At 56.4% G+C, this 19,046-nt stretch overlaps 1 protein-coding gene across 4 annotated transcripts; it reads right to left on the bottom strand.

The window, feature by feature from the left end:
• Window positions 1-539: 539 nt before the first annotated feature.
• GRINA (glutamate ionotropic receptor NMDA type subunit associated protein 1) lies at window positions 540-18,477 on the bottom strand. Of its 4 annotated transcripts, none has more exons than XM_070940209.1 (7): window positions 18,321-18,477; window positions 3,644-3,949; window positions 3,229-3,341; window positions 2,401-2,601; window positions 2,142-2,270; window positions 1,552-1,695; window positions 540-1,411 (listed from the first exon to the last, which is right to left on the bottom strand). In XM_070940209.1, exons 2-7 carry the CDS (start codon window positions 3,930-3,932, stop codon window positions 1,262-1,264), a joined length of 1,026 nt encoding a protein of 341 aa, XP_070796310.1. In that variant the 5' UTR covers window positions 3,933-3,949; window positions 18,321-18,477; the 3' UTR covers window positions 540-1,261. The 4 variants fall into 4 exon arrangements, with proteins under 4 accessions (XP_070796310.1, XP_070796312.1, XP_070796311.1 ...); XM_070940211.1 differs by having other exon boundaries at window positions 18,317-18,329; XM_070940210.1 differs by lacking the exon at window positions 18,321-18,477 and adding an exon at window positions 10,043-10,088.
• Between the last annotated feature and the right edge of the window lie 569 nt (window positions 18,478-19,046).

The following is a 19,046-nucleotide window of genomic DNA, read 5'->3' as shown; positions in this document are numbered from 1 at the left end:
AGGATTTGTTCAACAGGGCTTGAGGGAACGTACTTTAAAAAAATACATATTACACCCCCCTCCCCCGAAATATATTTAAGTGCTAGAACTGAATTGCCAAAGTCCTTGTGTAGTTCAGATGCTGTAGACATCACTGCAAACTCTCTGGAACAGGAGCCCCCAACCCCTGGGCCATGGCCTGTTCACGGCCTGGGCTGTGGAAGCAGCGTGCGAACGTGTGCCAGTGTACAGCTCCAATTGAGTGCGCAGTGGCGTGTGCGCACAGCACCATTTGTGCGAGCCACATGCATGCCCGCCACTCGTACAAATGGAGTTGCATGCGCGTCCACCGCTCACGTGGAACCATCCCTTCCCCCTCCCCCCAATTGCTGATCCGCAAAGCTGGAAAGGTTGGAGCCCCATTGCTCTGGAAGGCTCCTGCAGCGCACACCTCTCCATCCCTCCTTGGAAGATCAGGTAGACATTGCACCCAGCCCAGGAAAGGCCCCTTCCTCTCCTTCCTTCCTTCCTGGCTGGCTGAAGACAAGCGAAGACCCTGCTGTGGGCATATTCTGACTTTTATTAGACTGCCATTTATACAGCTTAGTGCAGAGGCTGGCCTTGGGGGCAGAGTGTCAGTGGCTCAGCATGCGGCATTTCAAGCCCCCCAAAGCCAGCCACGTGGGGGGGGAGGGAAGAAGAGAGAGGAAAGCGTCCTCAAGTAACATCAACATCCTGGTCAAAAGGTCTCGGCAGACCCCAACATGGAGGTGCCAAGAGAGAGACCTTGAGCTGCGCACTCTCAGGGCTGAGAGAGCCCTCCCCTTTACTGCCCAACACCCACAGCCTCCCCCCAGGGTGAAACACTCTGCCCGGAACAGCCAGGGGGAGCCAGTCGGGAAGGTCATGCCCAGCAAGCAAGGGGAAGGAAGACCATGGTGGGCATCGGAGGGACTCAGCGGGTGCTCCTGGGCCCAGGAGGAGGAGGAGAGTTCCCAAAATGAAATAAGACATTTCTAGAACAAAACGCAGTGGACAAGAACAGCAGCATATTTACACCCCTTCCTCAACTCGGGGTCACCCAAGAGATGCAGGGCGTGAATCCCTTCTCTTCCTCGCTCTGGACAGACAGACCAAAGAGGAGTGCCCACCGCTGCCACCTTGCGGTGCCGCCTTCCACAGGAGCATCAGGACCTCGACCCCAGTGCACCAACCAAGCCCACAGGGAAAAGAGAACAAAACTGGGGAGGGGGCTGTGAGGGAGGAAAGGGCTGGAGACGGCCTAATCCTTGGCACGGCCAATGATGGCCAAGATGTACAGGAAGATGTTGATAATGTCCGTGTAGAGGTTGAGGGCCGCAAAGACATATTCCTCCTGGCTGATGGCGAGCTGCTTGTTCCCCAGGATCAGCTGGGTGTCCACCGCCAAGAACTGCAATGAAGAAGCAGCTGCGTTGGTTCCCAGAAGCTCCAGTGGGCCGGCAGATGGGGGTGGGGGGGTGTCTTCCTCTAACCCTCCTGCCCAGCAGCCCCTGCTGCTCCCTTTCTTCCCAGGGGCCCCCAGACACTCACGCAGGTGAAGAGCAGGGCCCCAAGAGATGCATAGACGATCTCCAGGATGCGGTTCCGGATGAAGATGCAAAGGATGGCGAAGATGAACAGGACCATCAGGCAGACGATCAGCACTCCACGGCAGGAGGTGAAGTCGTACTTGGTCTGCAGGAGAGGAGGGGGCCACAGGGCAAGTTCAAGGGGTTTTGACATCCAGGCTGCTTTCCCAGACTGACCCCTGCTCACATGCCACACACACACACACACGCACACACACACGGTGTTCTTGCTTCTCAAAGGCTCTGCCTCTCAGGTTGGAGAGGACGGCCGTGGTGGATGTTGCAGGGTGACAAGTCCAGGAATGTGGGAATCCTGGATTCTGTACCCATCTGGCACAGGCACGGTGGCTTCACCAGGAATCTCACTCTCGGGCCCTTCATTCCCAGTGATTCCCCCAGAGCAGCACTGCCAACCGGCATGGGAAATGCTGGGGTCCAAAGCGAGCAAGTGCTCCCCAATCCCTCCTGCAAACATGGGAATGTGACCCCAATTTATGGCCTGAGGCCATGTGGCCCAATTCCCCCATCCCAGTAGAAGCCGAGGGACCCCACCTGCAAGGAGAAGATGACGACAGTGAAGCACACGGCAGTGGTGATGCCCACAGCCATGATGACGGCATCCGTGTTGTAGAAGCTGGCAATCATGCCCACCATGTAGGAGAGACTCAACGTCAGGATGGACTGTAGGGGGAAAGGAGGGTGTTAGTGCCTCCACCAGGGCTTGGAGGGGGGTCTCCTCGAGAGCCAGCCAGACCCTCCCAAGTCCTCGTGGAGTGCAGCCCCAAACTCTCCCGCCAGGGCCCTGCGCTACCAGGGCTATCAGGTTCCATGGGTGCTTCCGCCGGAACTCCCCGCAGCAGCTCAGGACGATGAGGGAGATGAAGAAGACCGCATAGGAGACGTAGTATGTCCAGACATTCTTGCGCACAAAGCCCTTCACGTCTTTCACAAAGGTGAAGATGGCCACAAAGGAGAAGGTCACAGAGAGCTGGATGGTCAGCACCAGGAAAACCTGCGAGAACAAGGACAGCAGCTCAGCCTGGTCAGAGCAGCCGTCTGGGGCACCAGGTGACGGAAGGATCCAGCTGGCCCCCTCCTCTCCCCTGCCTGGACTTTCCTACAAGAGGCACCCAACTCTCTTCCACATAAGCTGAACTGCTCACAGGGCACATGGGGGACCCCGTCTAGCTCAGCTTCACCCATGAGCCTGCCCAGCCCTTTCTTGGGCAGTGTGGGAAGTCCACCAGTGGAAGCCCTTCCCCCAAAGTGGAGAAAGAGCATGGAGACCCTGCTTCATCCTGTCCCAAGGAAGTTCTGGAGATCCTCTCCTCTACATTGTGTTCTTTTTCTGCAAGGTCTACGGAAGAAGGCCCTTCTGTGTGCAGGTAGGGTCCCCCGCCCCTCCTTTGGCCGGAGAAACATTCCTTTCCTCTTGCAAGGAGTGGACAAGGTGCGCGGCCCAAGGGAGGCCACCTGAGCCGAGCCTCAACTCTGGTGGGGCCTCCCAAGGAAGGGACACAGGGGGCCTCTGACCACCTGCAGCCTGACCCTGGGCAGCGTGGCAGCAACCAAAGGGGCAGCCTCTGACCCAACCAGGACCACGCTGCCCACCAAGCCCTACAGTGACCATCCTGCTGACCTTGCGGATGAAAGCCTGCCGGATGTTCTTGTCGTCCCAGTTGCTGGGGGTGAAGCCCTCATTGTCATAGTAAGAAGGTGGACCGTCCTCATGGTGGTAGTTGTGTATCGGCCCTGCGCAGAAGCAGCAATGCAGGCAGACTGAGTGGCTCTCTGTACGGCCCCTGGACACCTGGTCATCCCGAAAGCAGGGCTGGCGCAGGTGGGAGCCTGCTCCCCAGGTCCCTCAGAGGGCGCCCCCTTCCGCCTGGTCAGAATTCAGGAGAGGTGCACCCCTGGAGGAGGCTGTGGATGCCTTAGGAGGACTCCCTCCATGGCCCAGGATGGGGGGTGGGGGGCAGAGCCACCGAGGCTTTGCAGGCGGCTTCATGCCCAGGAAACTCACCCGCTCCCTTTCCCACCGGGGCACAACTTACCAGGTGGGCTCATAGGTGCTCCAGGATGCGGCTGCGCATAGGGGCCCTGGGGGTACGGCCCTTGAGGGTATGCGGCTTGTGGATAAGGTCCATAGGGCCCAGCCTGGGGGTAGGGAGAAACTGGGTAGGGGTTCGGCGGATAGCCGGTCTGGCCATAAGGTGCAGGCTGGAACTGACCCTGTGGGTGGGGGGCCACTGGATACGGAGCCTGGACGTAGCCAGGGGGCACAGGAGGCTGTGGGCCTGGATAGGTGTCCCCCGACACCAGGAAGCTCTTCTCGTGCGACATGGCGGTGATGCTGGGAGCTGCAGGGGAAGGAGAGGGAGGCAGGTGAAGAGGCAGCATCTGTACAGTCCTTCCTAGCCTTGTCTATCCCCCCCCCAAAAAAAAATCCCAGGGGGAGGATCAGCCCCCCCCCAACAGGTTTCCTGAGCAACTGAGATGCCCTAAGTAGACTGGGTGAGAATCTCGCTTCTTGGTTAGGCGTGGCCCTTAGACACCCCCTCCCCCGGTGTTTCCCATCCACCCTCTGCTGGGGGGGGCAGATTTCCTCTCAACATCCACCACATCCCACCAATCCAGGTGCCCTCCCCCCCCCCCCCCGTTACCCCAGTACCCAGCAACCTGCTGGAAGCAAAGGTAGGGAGAGGGGGAGTTTGGGAGGACCCTCCCCCACCCCTTCTGAGGGCATTCACAAAAGCATTCCTTTTCAAGCTCCCCCTTCCCCCCCCTGGTGGAGGCTGGCTATTCTGCCAAAGCCTCCAGAGCACCTCATCCTTCCCTGGGGGGGGGGTGCATTTCATTCTCTCCTCCCATGGGATCCCATCTGGTGACCCCCCCCTCCTATCCTGCCACTGTGGTCTTCAATGCAGCTGGTGGCCAATATTAACCACCCCCCTCAAAAAAGAACAGTAACCAAAGGTATTTTAAAGAGAAATGTACAAGGGGCAGTTGAGATGGCCAAAGCAATTTAGCAAGAAATTTTAAATTATGGCATTAAAGGAATTGAGGATCACAGAGCGATTAATTCATGAACTTTTTTCCAGCTCTGGTTGAAGCAGACAGATTTCTCTCTCTCTCTCTCTCTCTCTCTCCCCCCACCCCACCCCCTCTCTCTGTGTCTGTGTGTATGCCCATTTTCTTGCACTTCCCAGGAAGTGGCCCTGGGCCTCCCTTCGGTTTTATCCTCCATCTTCTAGACCCCAAAAGTTAGATTTCACCAGAATTGGCAGATGATTCTCCTTCCCAGCAGCAGGTAGCCCTGTCGGGGTATTCTGTGCCCCCCTTGTGGTCTACCATGTGGGGCTCCCTGAGTGGCCAAAGCCAGTTTGGCACTGGTCCTGCCTTTGCTATTGCAAGAGCCCAGCTCGACTCCTGGAGGCTGTTACACCCGAGTATTGAGGGCAACGAGGCCAAACTGGTAAGGCTTCCTTCCTTTGCCTGGAGGGGTGGGGTGGGGCATGGGCCCTTTGGGGACTTCCTGGCTCTGGGACCCCAATCCAAGCACTAACCGGATCTGGCCCTGCTTGGCTTTCCTTGAGATCAGCTGGAGCTGCCACAGCCAACCCAGAAGCAACTGTGGGGAATTTCCTCACCCATAGCTGCTCAGTGGGTACCTCCCTTGGGGGGGGGCTCTGGGGGCTCCCAAAGACCCACTTGGATGTGGAAAGAGCCACCCTGTTAAACAGACATCTTTGGGAGAGGCAGAGCTGGACCCCCGCCCCTTCTTCAGAAGGGGGGACCTGGCCCCGAGGGGGTCTAAGCCCATAAACCACGGCACTCTCAGTTGGGGCTGCCAAGGGCTGGAGGGGCTCAGTGCCAAGAAGGACGATCTCTGGAAGGTTCCCAGCTGTTCCCCATTACATGAATGCACCCCAAATCCCGGCCCATTACAACTGGGCGGGCAGACAGACAGGCCCCCACCCAGCCCCATGGCACACTTTGCCAGCCTCCTATCCTTCCCCAGAGCACCCAGTCGAGGCCACCTCAGGGCCCCAGGATGCATTCAGACAGCCTGGCCCACCAAGGCCAGACATACCTCCAGTGCCCTCCTGCTTAACAGGAGCAGCTCCCCACGGCTGCCACCACTGTGGGCTTCTATTATGGGCTCCGTTGCCATGGTGCCCAGGGAACCGTTATTCTCTCTGGACAGGCTTCCGGGGGGGGGGGGGGAGGCTCAACTGGCTCTTTGGAAAGAAGGGAGAAGGGGTTCCAATCCCAGAAGCAGGAAGCACCACCTGGTCAGATAATCTGTGCACGCCCCCCCCCCCCCGTAGCAATCCTAGCACTGTGCCCAGATGTGACCCTGCATCCCCCCCCCAAATCAGCAGGGACTTCCCCAGCCTCCCCCCACCCTCCGTCAATCCAGCAATCCTTCTGGGCCAGCTTCAGGGTGGGAAGGGGGAGGCCCTGTGTTCTCCTCCTTCCTCCATGACCAGGGTTGGTAGGAGGGCAGGGTCAGGCCCCGGGGCCATGCAAGATAGGGTGTCTTGGGGCCCGTGTCTCCAATGAGAGACCCTTGGAAGAGAACTGTCTGGTGAGGCCTGGTATTCATCGTGTGCCATGAATCCCACTTGGACAGGGGAGGCCCTGGTGGTGCTGGCTGAGGGCCTGGAGCTTGTGAGGATTTGGCTGGGGAGGAGATGGCTCCAACTCGGTCCTGGCAAGACAGAGTGGCTGTGGGCTTTTGTCCCCCCTCCCCATAGGCCCTGGTGATGCTTTATCTTGGGCTCTGGGTGGGTGGCATTTCCCTGGACTAAGCTGAAGCACCATTGGGAGAGGGGCTCCTGCTGGGCTCAGGGCTCCTGCTGAGGGTGCAGCCATGGCCGGGGAGGCCTTTGCATCAATCTCTCTGGTGGGCCAATTCAATCCCTTCCTGGACCAGGAGGCCTTGGTCACCTCCCATCTGGATTGCTGTGATATCTCCACATGGGGCTGGTCTTGAAGACCACCCAGAAACTCCAGTCAGTCCAAAATGCGGCAGCATCCAAATAATAATAGGGGCCGGCCAGCCCCCCTCTTGCGCCAGTTGCTCCGATTCCCAGTTTCTTTCCAGGTGCAATTCAAGGTGCCTTGTCCCCTTAAAGCCGCACTTGGCACAGAGCCAGGTTGCCTGCAGGATCACCTTTCCCAGGTCAGAGGGAGTGGGCGGCTCCCGTTTCCCTCCCCCAAACCTAAAGGGAGCCAAGAAAGGAGCCTTTTCTGTGCCCCCCCAGCCTTTTAGTCCCCATTTCGTGGGGGTCACAGAGCTGGCTTTTCCCTCAAGCGTTGCCATCGGGTGATAGCACCTTCCCCTCGATCCAGGCCGCTCTTTTGTTTTAATGTTTCACCTTTTACCTGGTGGCGAACAACTTTATACGCCTCTTAATTTTCGGAGAGTTGGCTTTAAAATGGGCGGCTGTATAAACGCTCTAAGCCAATAAACATTCCGGGGCCCTCGCTCAGGGTCAAGGCGGCGCTGCGGAGGAGATCGGGGCCCAAACGCGCACCAGAGCTTCCAAGCTCCGGGCGAGGTTCCAGGCCTTTCCAAGATGCTCCGCTCGGCCAGAGAGAACGTGGCGAAGCCCTGCAAGCCCCCACATCCGGGACGGGGGCCGGACTCGGCTCGGGAAGAGGGCGGGCACCTGGCTGGCTTCGGGGTCCCAGGGATGGCGATGGCGGGGTGGGTGAGGGCCGGGTGCCCCCGCCGCGCCCCACCACCGGCTCCCGCCCCGCGCCCGCCGCCCAATGCGCCAAGCCGCCGGAGACCCCGTCCGCCCCCAAGAGCGGGGGGGGGGGTGGGAGCCGCGCCCCGGGCAGAGACGGGCAGGCCAGCCGGCGACTCCGGGGACGCGGCCTGGCCTCTGCGGGGGCGGCGCGGAAGCCCCCCGAAGCGGCGCCCCCCTTGGCCTGGGGGCCAGCCGCCCACGGGACCCTCGCGGGGGAGGCGCCGTCAGGCGTGCGGCGGAGAGGGTGGCCACTCGGGCCGAGGTCTTCGGCTGCCGCGGGAGCGAGCGAGTGCCCGGCGGACCCCCGCCCTGCCCGCGAAGCCCCTCGCCCGCAAGGCCGCCCCTCCCGCCAGGCGACGGACTCCCCGCGCCGCCCTTCCCGGGGCTGCTGACTCACCGTGGCCTCCCGGAGCCCGCAGCGCTCAGGCTGCGCAGGAACGGCGGCGGGGCTCGGAGGGGGCGGGGCCAGTGACGTCAGCGGCTCAGCTCCCCCCGCAGCCCCCTCCCCTCCCGATGGCAGCCGGGGAGGTTGCAGGGAGGGGGGGAGGGTCGCGCAAGGAGAGCGCTGCACCAGGGGAGGGGGCAGCCGAGGGGGGCTCCCCTCGCCAGGGCCTCAGCGGGAGCGCCCGGCCGCCTCCTCGCAAAAAGCCCCTTTGGACCCGACCCGCCACCTTTCTCGCCGGAGACCCCCAAGCCGGGCCCTGCGGGCTGGGCGAGCGGATCCTAACGGGCGGCACCTGTTCCGGTTGTGGCTGAACCGGGGCCAATCTTCGGACACGGCGCAGGCCGAACCCCCCACAGCGCCCCCTGCAAGCTGCGCGCCCGAAGGAACGGCTGCCTGGCAACCCCCTCCCCTCCCCCCCCCCGCGCGATCCAGGGGCTCTTTTAGCTGTGTGTATTACGGGGAGGGGGCACTGACCGCCCTTTGTGCACCTGAGACGTTCCCCAAAGCCAACTCTCCCTCCAAAGACCCCATCAGGGGCTTGCCCTTGTCAGCATCCCCTCTGGCGCCCTCCAACCACTCTGGGCCCAGAAGCTACAGTGGGGTTGCACGTCCATGTGCTGTAATCCTCTTTCTGCCCCATCCCTGTAAATCCACCCCCCCCCCTCATTCCATCAAGCAAAGGCCGACCAAAGGAAAAGAACCCCACGGAGCCCTCTTCTATCACCAGGACTGGATAAAACACAGACTCACACTCACAACATTTAGGGTACCTTCATACACTCCAGCCCTGAAGAGACGGCCGATCCCCACCTACTAGATCCCCAGCCAAGACCCACCCCACAACTGGGCCCTGATCACACACCCAATTCAGTGGGCCCCCACACCCCCAGGGCCCAAATCAGCCTCCCTGGCCTTTAGGCAACCCAACCCCAGCAGAGCCTTGCGTGGTAGTCCCACTTTGCTTTCACACCCTCCCCGGGTCATCTGCTGCTCCTTACTACCAGGAGTAAAGTATATTTCTTCTTCACAGCAGGTTGCTTCCAGTTTCCTGTGCAGGACCCACAACCCTTCTCACTCCAGGAACCCTCCACACCAACTGCCCCACCACCAGGGCCAGCTATGTTGCTGCAGGGCTTTCATTGCTGCTCTTCGCTAAGCAGCTCAGCTGGTGGGGGAGAGGTCTTAAAGGGGCAGGGGCCACCAGCCCGGGGGCTGGCTAATCCCAGGCCGCCTGTCCTCTCCCAGCCCTCCTGGGAAAGCGGCATGAGGCGCCTGGCCAGATCAAGGGGGCTCGGAGCAGTCCATGCCCAGGTGATGATGGCGCCCACTAACCCGAGGCCTTTCCAGCTTGCCCTGGGTAGGCCTGGAATCTGTCCTGTCCCCCAGTCTTAGATACCAGCATAAATGGCCATTGAATTTGGCCCAGGTCGGTTCATTACCACTTGTTATGCAGAAGACACTACCAACTTTGCCAGTGACGAAGAAGAATCCCTGATTAGGGGGGCAGAGAGGTCATGTGGACGGGTCATCCGGTTGGAAAAACTGATTAGCCTGACCACTGACGTTCAGCAGTTGCCATATGCCAAAATGGAGTGGAACTGCACAAAATCAAAAGAGAATAAAGCAAAAGCAGAGCACTGCACCTTGGAAGATGCCAGCTGATGAGATCACAGCCCATTAGGCCGGAAGCTCATCTCCATGGGAAGAATTCAAGTCTCTCAGCTCCTCCTCTCAGCAAAGGACGGTTGGCACAACAGCCGAAGCGAAACACCAAATTGGTATTTGGTTCACTCCTCCGGTCCTTTGGGGAAAAGCCAAACATTCCCACGGAGGCCCAAATGCAAAGATTCCAGTCACTGAAGCTACCGAGGGGCTGAATCACGAACGCTGCTACAGCAGAGATCCCAATGTGCGGTCCCCACTGGATCCTCAGCACCGCGTTGCTAGATCCCGTGAGAACAAAGCCAGCCAGCGGCAAAGCTGCAAGCAGTCAGCCACGGCCAAGGCCAGCTCAAAATGGCAGAGATGCTCGGGTATATTTACGGGATAGATTCTGGCAGAGACCACACAAGCTATCCTACAAGAGCCCTTGGATGCAAAACGCAGCGCAGGATAACAGCAGATTCAGTCCAGATTCTGGGCCAGACGTGAGTGAAGCCAAAATCCCAGCAAGGGACAAAGCACTTGGCCCCCTGGCCCTCCCCTCCCCCCAATTACCAGCCACAGGGGAGCCTTGCCAAACTTGCCAGGGCAGCAGCTGCAATCCCAATTCCAGGAGTGCCGCAGCAGATTCTCCCACCGCTCCTCTCTCTCCAAACCCCGACGGACCCACCGAGGGATGGAGAGAGCGGCTATTGCAGCTAGACGCTCCCCTGTAAGTAGGTCATTATAGTGACCGCCCAAAACAAAGCAGCTTAAAGGGAGAGGGAGCTGAGCAAACAAGCGACTGACAAGGGAGGGCAGGAGCAAAGCTTAGAAGCCTTTGCGGCTTACAGCAGTTCTAAAATAAACCTCCAGGCCTTCTGAGATAAGCCTAGCCTGTTTTTGTAAACCCCCCCCCCCAAGAAGTAGCCCTTATCTCTTCTGCATTCTCTTCTCCTCTGACATAACCCTTTACCAACCCATCCCTCCCTGATTTATATATGCTGCTGACTCAGAATAATCATCTGATCTGGAAAGGGAACAGCCAGAGCCCCAATCAATCTCAGACTGACAGCTTCTTCCCCCACCCCCCTTTAAAAAAGCCCCCATTTGTCTTGGACACTGACTGGCAACCTGCTTAACCAGACCGGTTGGAGCGGAAGCAGCATTGATGCCAGCGGCATCGATGCCACTGGGACCCCTCTGGGGTCCCATCCCCACCTTTGCTGAGGCTCACTGCATCTGTAAACCCAGATCGTGTTTTTTATTTGTGGCTCTTATTTGCTCTGACTTCTTTTGGTTGTAATTCTGTTAGGTGCTCAAAGTTTCAACTGTGATTTGGGTGGCCGTGTTAATTGATTGATTAAATAAACAAACAAACAAATAAACAAATGAAAATGGGTGGATTCTGTTGCATACAGGCAGATCTCATTTCTTATCTGGAGAATCAAAAAGTACACTTTGAGATTTAAACAAATGTAGAATGACAGAATAACAGAGTTGGAAGGGACCTTGGAAGTTTTCTAGTCCAACCCCTTGAAATCCTATAGCATTTCAGATAAATGGCTGTCCAGCCTGTTCTTAAACATCTCCAGTGTTGGAGCACCAGAGTTGCTCAGGGGGCCTGCAAACTCTGCCCGGGAGGTGACCGAATACCAGGGCCCTTCTCTTCTTTCTCTCCTAACAGGCTTTGCTCCCTGGCTAACTTGAAGCCCCTCCTCACAATTCAATTCAATGGACCCCTGGACTGAAACTGCCACAACATCCCATGAACAAATTAAGCCGGTTCCCCTTCCCCCCCTTTATTCCCTAGGATTACTCAACCGGACACCTCAGCCTGGGGATGTCCTAAATCAACCAAGACACTGCCCACTTCATCCTGCCTGAAGAAGAGCTTTGTGCCACCTGAAGCTCGTCCTCTGATGGAAAGCACCACAGCAACTACACAGATCACACAGGAGGGCCTTAAGCCAATCCCAAAGGCCAGGAAGCGCCAGGCAGAAGGGTTTGAGGCCTCACAGCTGGGTGCTCTGGCAAAGCTCTGGGCAGCCCACAGGGCAGACTCCGTGGTGGAAGTCCAGAAGGCGGAGGTCCTTGGCTTTTAAGGGAAAGTAAAACGGCCCGATTTATACTGGGCTTGAATCAGTTCAGGGTCCTGCAAAGAAGGCTCCCAGGGCAAGGAAAGGCACTCGGGTGGGGAGGAAGTTCCTAGGAAAGGAAATGCCAAAAGCCCACTGGAAGCCATGGCAGTCAGGAGAAGGAAGAAGGGGAGCCAGAGCGGCTGGGGAAAGTCTGGCCACAATGGAAGCGGCCTGCAGGAGCCCGGAACTGCAAAGCGCTTGTCGGCAGGTTAACCAGGGATGCTCCGAATAGCAAAATTCAAAATAAAGGAAAAGAGCCCAGCTGCTCAGTGACTCTTCAGTCCCTCTCCAAGCTCAGCTGCCATCTGCACATTCTGCCTGGACTCTCCTTCTGCAGGAGCCAAGACCAGAGGGGCCGCCTTCGGGGAATCAGCTGATGCCCCCCCCCCCCCCGAGTTTCTCTGGAAAGAAGTGAATTATTGGCAGGCCAGGCAAATGGAGGAAGAAAACTGGATGCTTAATTATTATTTATTTTGTATCCCTTTATTTTTTTACAAATAACTCAAGGTGGCAAGCATATCCAAGACACCTCCCTCCTATTTTACCTTTGAAAAGGCGAAAAGGGTCATCCACCCCTTAAGAGGCTGACCCTTCAGCCACTATGAATTGGTCAAGGATAAAGCACACCAGAGCTCCTTACCAGTCAGTGGGAACACTGTAGTCGGAGTCTGTCTCCATTTAAGCAAAGCATTTGGCAAAGAACCCCCGTGGCACGCTGGCTAGCAAGCCAGTTAACTGTGGGCCGGATGGCATAGCCACAATGTGGGTTCATCTCTGGTGAGGAACTTCTACTCGAAGCATACATAGCAATAGCACTTAGGCTTATATACCGCCCCATACACGTCAGCCTATGGCCCCCCCCCACAATCTGGGGCCTCATTTTACCAACCTCGGAAGGATGAATCAACCTGGAACCCATCAGGATCAAACGCCTGGTTGTGGACAGAGTCAGCCTGCAATCCTGCGCTCTAACTACTGCGCCACCAGGGCTCCTACATCATCCTCATCATCCTCATCTTCATTGGTTCTTCATCAAGCTGGAGAGATGTACTGAGTGGGGCTCGGCAGGCTTGGTCCCGGCTCCTCTCCTCTCCAACAATTCCATTACCGATTTGGGTTGTTGTAGCCAAAACCTTCTTTGCCTAAAGCAGGGCTTTCGAAACCTGGCAACTTTAAGACTTGTGGACTTTAATTCCCAAAAGAAGTTGCAGTCCAGAAGTCTTAAAGTTGCTAGGCTTGGAGCTCGCTGGCTTAAAGCAACCAAACTGTTTTGAAGATACAACATAAATCTATGAAGCGTATCAATAGAGGGTAATATTCAAGGTTGAACTGTGGGGTCCTCCTGCTCTCTGTGCACCGATAATGTTGCCTAGTTTGGAAATGAAAAGATCTGCTAGAAAATACCCCAGCCCAGAGAGCACCAAGGACCCCACAGTTGTTAAGCATGCAAACAACAAACGGCGTGAACCAAATACCAACAAAGTGGTGGCACTTTGTTGGGCAGCCCTGAGCAAAACCAAAACCAGAATGTACCTTTAGCCGACTACATTGCCAGGCAAGACAAAGAGGCAGGGCCTGCAATTACCGGATGGCCTTGGGATGTTTCTGATAAGCCCACCTGGTGACCTTCGATCCCCTCCTCCGAGGTCAGCATGCAAGCCGGTGGTTTGCTCAGCCATCAGTTCCCAGCTGGCTCTTCCTCCTGTCGTCCCTCAGGACCAATTCAGCTCCCACTGGACGTTTCCTCACTAGGGCGCTTCAAGCCGTTTGCATTTAAAGGTGGGAGGGGGGAATCTCACAAGTTTAATATGAATGCTACTCATCTCTGTGTGAGTGAGTGTGTGTGTGTGGGGGGTGTAACTTTTACCACCACAGGAGGAAGAAGTCAAGGGAACGTAGGTCAAATAGGATGGGACAGCTAATTTCCTAGAAGGCAGAAATGCAACAAGAACAGCCCAGATAGGCTGGAGAAGGTAAGAAAATGGCATTTTAAATTCTTTACTTAGGAAACAAAGATGAAAAGGGTGAGCATAGAAGGGGGTCCCAGGGTTAGCCACAATATTTGTGAAGAAGGTTGTGGCATCCTTTCAGAGCCCCCCAAGTGAGCCAGAAGGTGCCGTATTAGGCAGACCCTGTTCCTCGTCTCCTGTACTGGACAGGTCCCCCTCGTGGTTTGGGTTGAGCCCTGGGGATCCTGGTGGGGAGGCATTTGAGGAAACTGCAAGAGGTTTAGAGGGAAAAAAAAGAGAAGCCCTCCAAAACATCCCAAGTAAACCAAAAGACTCAGCAGCCCCAAAAGAAAAACAAAAACAAAAAACCAGGAGTCATCTACAACAAACAGGCAGAAGACCAGCAGAGTTCATTCATGAACAGTCAGAAGACATGATGAAAACTCTTTCATTTCACAACATATGGACAGACTTAGCCATAATTTCAACTGGGAAATTGTGAGACCATCCTAAACCAAGCCAAGTCCAAAAAGAGAATTCCTGGAAGCCTGGCAAAGTAGCCATCAATAGACATAATATCTACATCAGTGGTGAAATCCAATTTTTTTTACTACCGGTTCTGTGGGCGTGGCTTGGTGGGCATGGCAGGGGAGGGATACTGCAAAATCTCCATTCCCACTCCACTCCAGGGGAAGGATACTGCAAAATCCCCATTCCCTCCCCACTCTGGGACCAACCAAGGAAGTGGTTGTAAGGCCCCTCCTCAAGAAGCCTTCCCTGGATCCAGCAGAATTAAAGAACTTTCGTCCAGTCTCCAACCTAGCCTTTGTGGGAAAGGTTGTAGAGAAAGTGGTGGCACTTCAGCTCCTGCGGTCATTGGAGGAAACGGATTATCTAGACCCTTTTCAGTCTGGCTTCAGGCCTGGCTACAGCATGGAAACTGCTTTGGTCACACTGATGGATGATCTCTGGCGAGCCCAAGATGGGGGTCATTCCTCCATCTTGGTGCTACTTGACCTCTCAGCGGCTTTCGATACCAAAAAATCCTTACCATGAAATCCTTCTGGGATGGCTAAGGGAGCTGGGAGTGGGAGGCACCGTGTTACGGTGGTTCTCCTCCTATCTCTCTGGTCGGTCACAGTCGGTGGGAGGACAGAGGCCAACCCCTAGGCCCCTCATTTGCGGGGTGCCTCAGGGCTCGGTCCTCTCTCCCCTATTTAATATCTACATGAAACCGCTGGGTGAGATCATCCGATGACACAGGGTGAGATATCAGCAATACGCTGATGATACCCAGCTGTATATCTCTACCCCGCGTCACTTCAGTGATGCAGTGGATGTGATGTGCCAGTGCCTGGAGGCTGTGAGGGTCTGGATGGGACTCAACAGGCTCAGACTTAACCTAGACAAGACCGAGTGGCTGTGGGTATTGCCTCCTAAAGACTATGTTGATTGTCCATCCTTAGTTCTAGGGGGGGGAGAAATTGTCCCCCTTAGAATGGGCTCGTAATTTGGGTGTCGTCCTAGACTCACAGCTTAGATTAGAGCAACATCTGACAGCTGTGGCTAGGGGGACCTTTGCACAGGTTCGCCTGGTGTACCAATTGCGACTCTACTTGGATCAGGAGGCGCTCCTCACAGTCACTCATGCCCTTGTCACCTCACGGTTAGATTATTGCAACACGCTCTAAATGGGGCTACCCTTGAAAAGTGTTCGGAGACTGCAGCTGGTCCAGAACGCAGCCGCACGAGCTGTCGTGGATGCATCTAGATACACCCACATTACACCAATTCTCCGCGAGCTGCACTGGCTCCCTATCGGTCTCCGGTCCCAATTCAAGGTGTTGGTTATTACCTTTAAAGCTCTACATGGCTCAGGGCCAGGTTATCTTCGAGACCGCCTTCTACTGCATAGCTCCCAGCGACCGGTAAGATCCCACAGAGTTGGTCTCCTCCAGGTCCCATCATCTTAACAATGCCGGCTGGCGGGCCCATGTGGGAGGACCTTCTCTGTGGCTGCCCCAGCTCTCTGGAACCAGTTACCTCCTGAGGTCCGGACCATCCCCACCCTACTGGCCTTCCGAAAAGCTGTGAAGACCTAGCTTTTCTGGCAGGCCTGGGACTGTTGATCTCGCTTTGTGATCTGGCGAGATCCGGCCATGAATGGTGTGAATGTGTTCTAAGGTTTTTAATGTTTTTTAATCTTTTAAATGTTTTTAGAATGGTTTTTTTTAAAATGTATTGTGAGCCGCCCTGAGTCTCCGGAGAGGGGCGGCATATAAATTTAATAAATAAATAAATAAATCAGAGATGTTATTTGCCAGTTCTCCAAACTATTCGAAATTTCTGCTACCGGTTCTCCAGAACCTGTCAGAACCTGCTGGATTTCACCCCTGATCTACATGCTGCATACAAAAGGGACAATCAACAAACCAAAAAGGAAACAAAATGACCAAACACCTCCCCACCACTATTGATATCCAGATGAGCATAGTTTAACACTAAAATTAACATCAGACCAACAATCAAGAAGTAAACATCCCAATCTGCCAAACAAGCAAACAGTAAACAGCCCAACCAAAGAGCCTCCGAGATCAGCCCCATCAGCATTCAGAGCAAGTCACTACAATATAAAATGAGAGCAAATCCCTCTCTTTAGTAGCACTGATGAAGTTGCCTAGTTTGTGTAATGAAACGTCTGCAAGAAAACAACCAAGCTCAGAGAACATCAAGGACCCCACAGTGCTCCTCCTCCTCCTCCTCCAAGCCCCCTCCCTGCAAGCACTGATTGTTAGATACTGACAGCCTGGAAGGTTTTCTATCAGGTCCGGTGTTTGAGCAGGAAAATACTCAAACGTGATTGGTTGAAGCCCCTGACAGCTGCCTATATAAGAGGCAAGCTGCCAGATTGTAGATAGTTGTCAAATAAAGAACTGTTGTCTGAAGCCTGTTCCAGTGTCTTCACTCGCCCAACTTAACACTGATGATGTTACCTACTTTGGGTAATGAGACATCTGCAAGAAAACAACCAAGCTCAGACAGCACCAAGGACCCCTTGTTTAGAGAAGTCACAAGAAGGGTCAAGGGTCAAGGAACTGGGAAGGTTCAGTCTTCAAATTCCAGGAAGCCTGGCACAATCGCTCCTCCCTGGCCAGAGACCTTTGGAGGCTTACCCATTAAAAAAAGACCATGCTAGATTGGAGGAGTTCAGAGGAGGGGGGGGGAATGGAGAGGGCTCCAGAAAGGAAGCAGTTGGAAGAGTGGTAAAAACACCCAGGTATATTTGGCCTATAAACAAAGCAATTAAGGGGGGAAGGCCAGAGAGGGAACAGCTGTCTCCAAGCACCCAGAGAGCTGCCTGGCAGCAAAGGGGATGGGCTCGGCTCCTTGGGCTGGGAGGGCAGGAGAGAAGAGGGTCAGGCCAGAGGACTAGAGCAGAGACGGTCATTCTGCAAAAAGCCTGCCCTGGTGGGTGGGCTGAACACTCAATAAGAGTTCTTCACATAGGAAGATGTGCCAGGTACAAGCAACCTGATCCACAGGTGTACAGTCCAAATGAAGTACTTCATTGTATTCTGCCTATAATACAGGAATCTTCCCCAGGGTGATTGCCTTCCCTTGGGAACAGACAGATAAGGCTCTGTGAAGCTTGGGGGAGGGGGTCAGTCCTGGATCTCTTGTGGCTGTGCAAGGACTGGTGGAGGCTAACTGCCTGCTTAATCTCTCCTCCTCATCTGGCTGGAAGTTTCCCAACGGGATGGTCCTCTGTTAGGGTTGCTAAGGCCTTTCCAACTCCGGGATGCCGCAAGAGCCAGGCCTGATCCTGCTCAGGGCCAGCATCTCCCGAGAGAGGAGAGAGGTGGATTCTGCGTGTGCTTAAATGAATACAATCAGGGAACATGACCCCATGTAGAAGGTGCAGCCCAGAGATCCAAGTGGCCCATATTGACCTTCTTGGCTCAGTGGGTTTCCCAGAGCCAGACTCCATTTTCCAGAACTGAGCCAGGGAAGAGACTCCCTGCCGGCAGAGGTCAGCCAGGGCATCAGCCAGTTGAAAGAATCCGGCATCCTGTAAACAAACCAGCCGCCTTAGGAGGAAGGCCAGCAAAATGGATGACCCTGGTCAATTCCCAGTATTCATCTCTCACCAGACGCGACCTGGAAGAGTGCAATCTAACAACCGTTAGCCGGCGATCACCATCTCAGAGGCTTGAATGGGTCACAGTCCGCCGTCCAAGCCGAAGGAGGGGCTCCCCTTCCCAGCCATCTGTCTCCCGCCCCCCCCAGCACCCCAGAAAGGACGCTCCAGGAGCCACCCTCCCCCACGCCCCATCCAAAGTGGGCCGGTTGCACGCCTATTGCCGAAAGCGCTTCCCCCGACCCCTTAGTCCCAAAGCGGCGTCGGAGGAGACTCAAGGGGGAGAGGCAGAGGCTGGTCCGCGCAAGCGCAGCTGCCCGAGAGAGGAGCCCGAGCCCGGGGCTTTTCCCGGCCGGGGCGGAGGGCCAGCGGGCAGGGGCTGCGGAGGGGCCGTTTGCCGAGCAGGGCGCTGCGCGCTCTTCCCCGGAGCGGGTCGAAGGAGCCGAGCTCGGCCTTGGCGCACGGGGCTCCGCCGCTGCCAGGGCGAGGTTGGCGGTGTAGCGCGGAGGCAAGCCGGGCGGCGGCCTCATCTCCTGCGCCCCCCGGCCTCGCCCGCCAAGCTGGCCTCCCGACGGAGGACGGCTCTGCTCCGCTCCGCTCTGCGGCAAAGGCTCAGTCCCGCTGCGCTCAGCTGCCCGGGCTCGCCCTCACCTGCCTTGGCCGCTGGCGGGCTCCGCGTCGACTGCTGGGAGCGGACTCGGCGACCCCCACCGCACCGGCCGCGCCTCTCGCCCGCTAGCCGGTGCCGGGAACGCGGGCGGGCTCCCCAACTGCCGCGGCCCGGGAACCACCGCAGGCGCGCGCCTCCGTCCAGATCGCCGGCAGGGAAGCAGCGCCGCGAGTGACGGGCAGGGTCGATTCCCGGCCTGACTGAGCCCGCCTCCCCCTGACTGAATCCACGCGCAGCCGCAACAGACCCTGGATTGCCCCCCCCCCCCCGCTTCTGTCTGTTCCCAAGGGACGGCAATCCCCCTGGGCAGATCCCTGTATTATAGGCAGAATGCAGTAGCTAGCTTGTACTGTAGCCCCCTGGACCAGGTCGCTGGTGCCCGCCACACCCTCCTGTGTGAAGAGCTCTTGTTGAGCAAGGCGGCCGTGCCCAGGAAATGAATGATGGCCTGTGCTCAAATCATCTGGCCTGCCCTCTGGGCCCAAGGAGAGGAGCAGCCCATCCCCTCTGCTGCCAGGCAGCTCTCTGGGTGTTGGAAGAGAGCTCTTCTCTTTTCCTCTCTCTGCTAAACACAGGTTTATCAATTGTCCCACTAGAGGCAAGAATACTTTACACCATTGCTACACAACACTAAAAGATGCTTATCGGTCTTTACCACCAGCAGCTGTAGGACAGTCCTACTTCAGAGGATCATTAGAACGGCAGAAAAAA

Source organism: Pituophis catenifer, unplaced genomic scaffold (genome assembly GCF_029215685.1).
Source record: "Pituophis catenifer annectens isolate HBS135680 unplaced genomic scaffold, rPitCat1.0.hap2 SCAF_3, whole genome shotgun sequence".
NCBI classification, from domain to species: Eukaryota; Metazoa; Chordata; class Lepidosauria; order Squamata; family Colubridae; genus Pituophis; species Pituophis catenifer.
The sequence above is the reverse complement of the archived record's forward strand: the minus strand, read 5'-3'. Positions and strand labels throughout refer to the sequence as shown.

Bases quoted from the DNA above. Each gene is read 5' to 3' on its own strand.
- GRINA (XM_070940209.1), bottom strand. From the start codon at position 3,932: ATGTCGCACGAGAAGAGCTTCCTGGTGTCGGGGGACACCTATCCAGGC. The intron at 3,342-3,643 runs GTAAGTTGTGCC...GCTTCTGCGCAG, and splicing joins AGCACCTATGAGCCCACCTG to GGCCGATACACAACTACCAC. The intron at 2,271-2,400 runs GTAGCGCAGGGC...TTCCCCCTACAG, and splicing joins CATGGAACCTGATAGCCCTG to TCCATCCTGACGTTGAGTCT.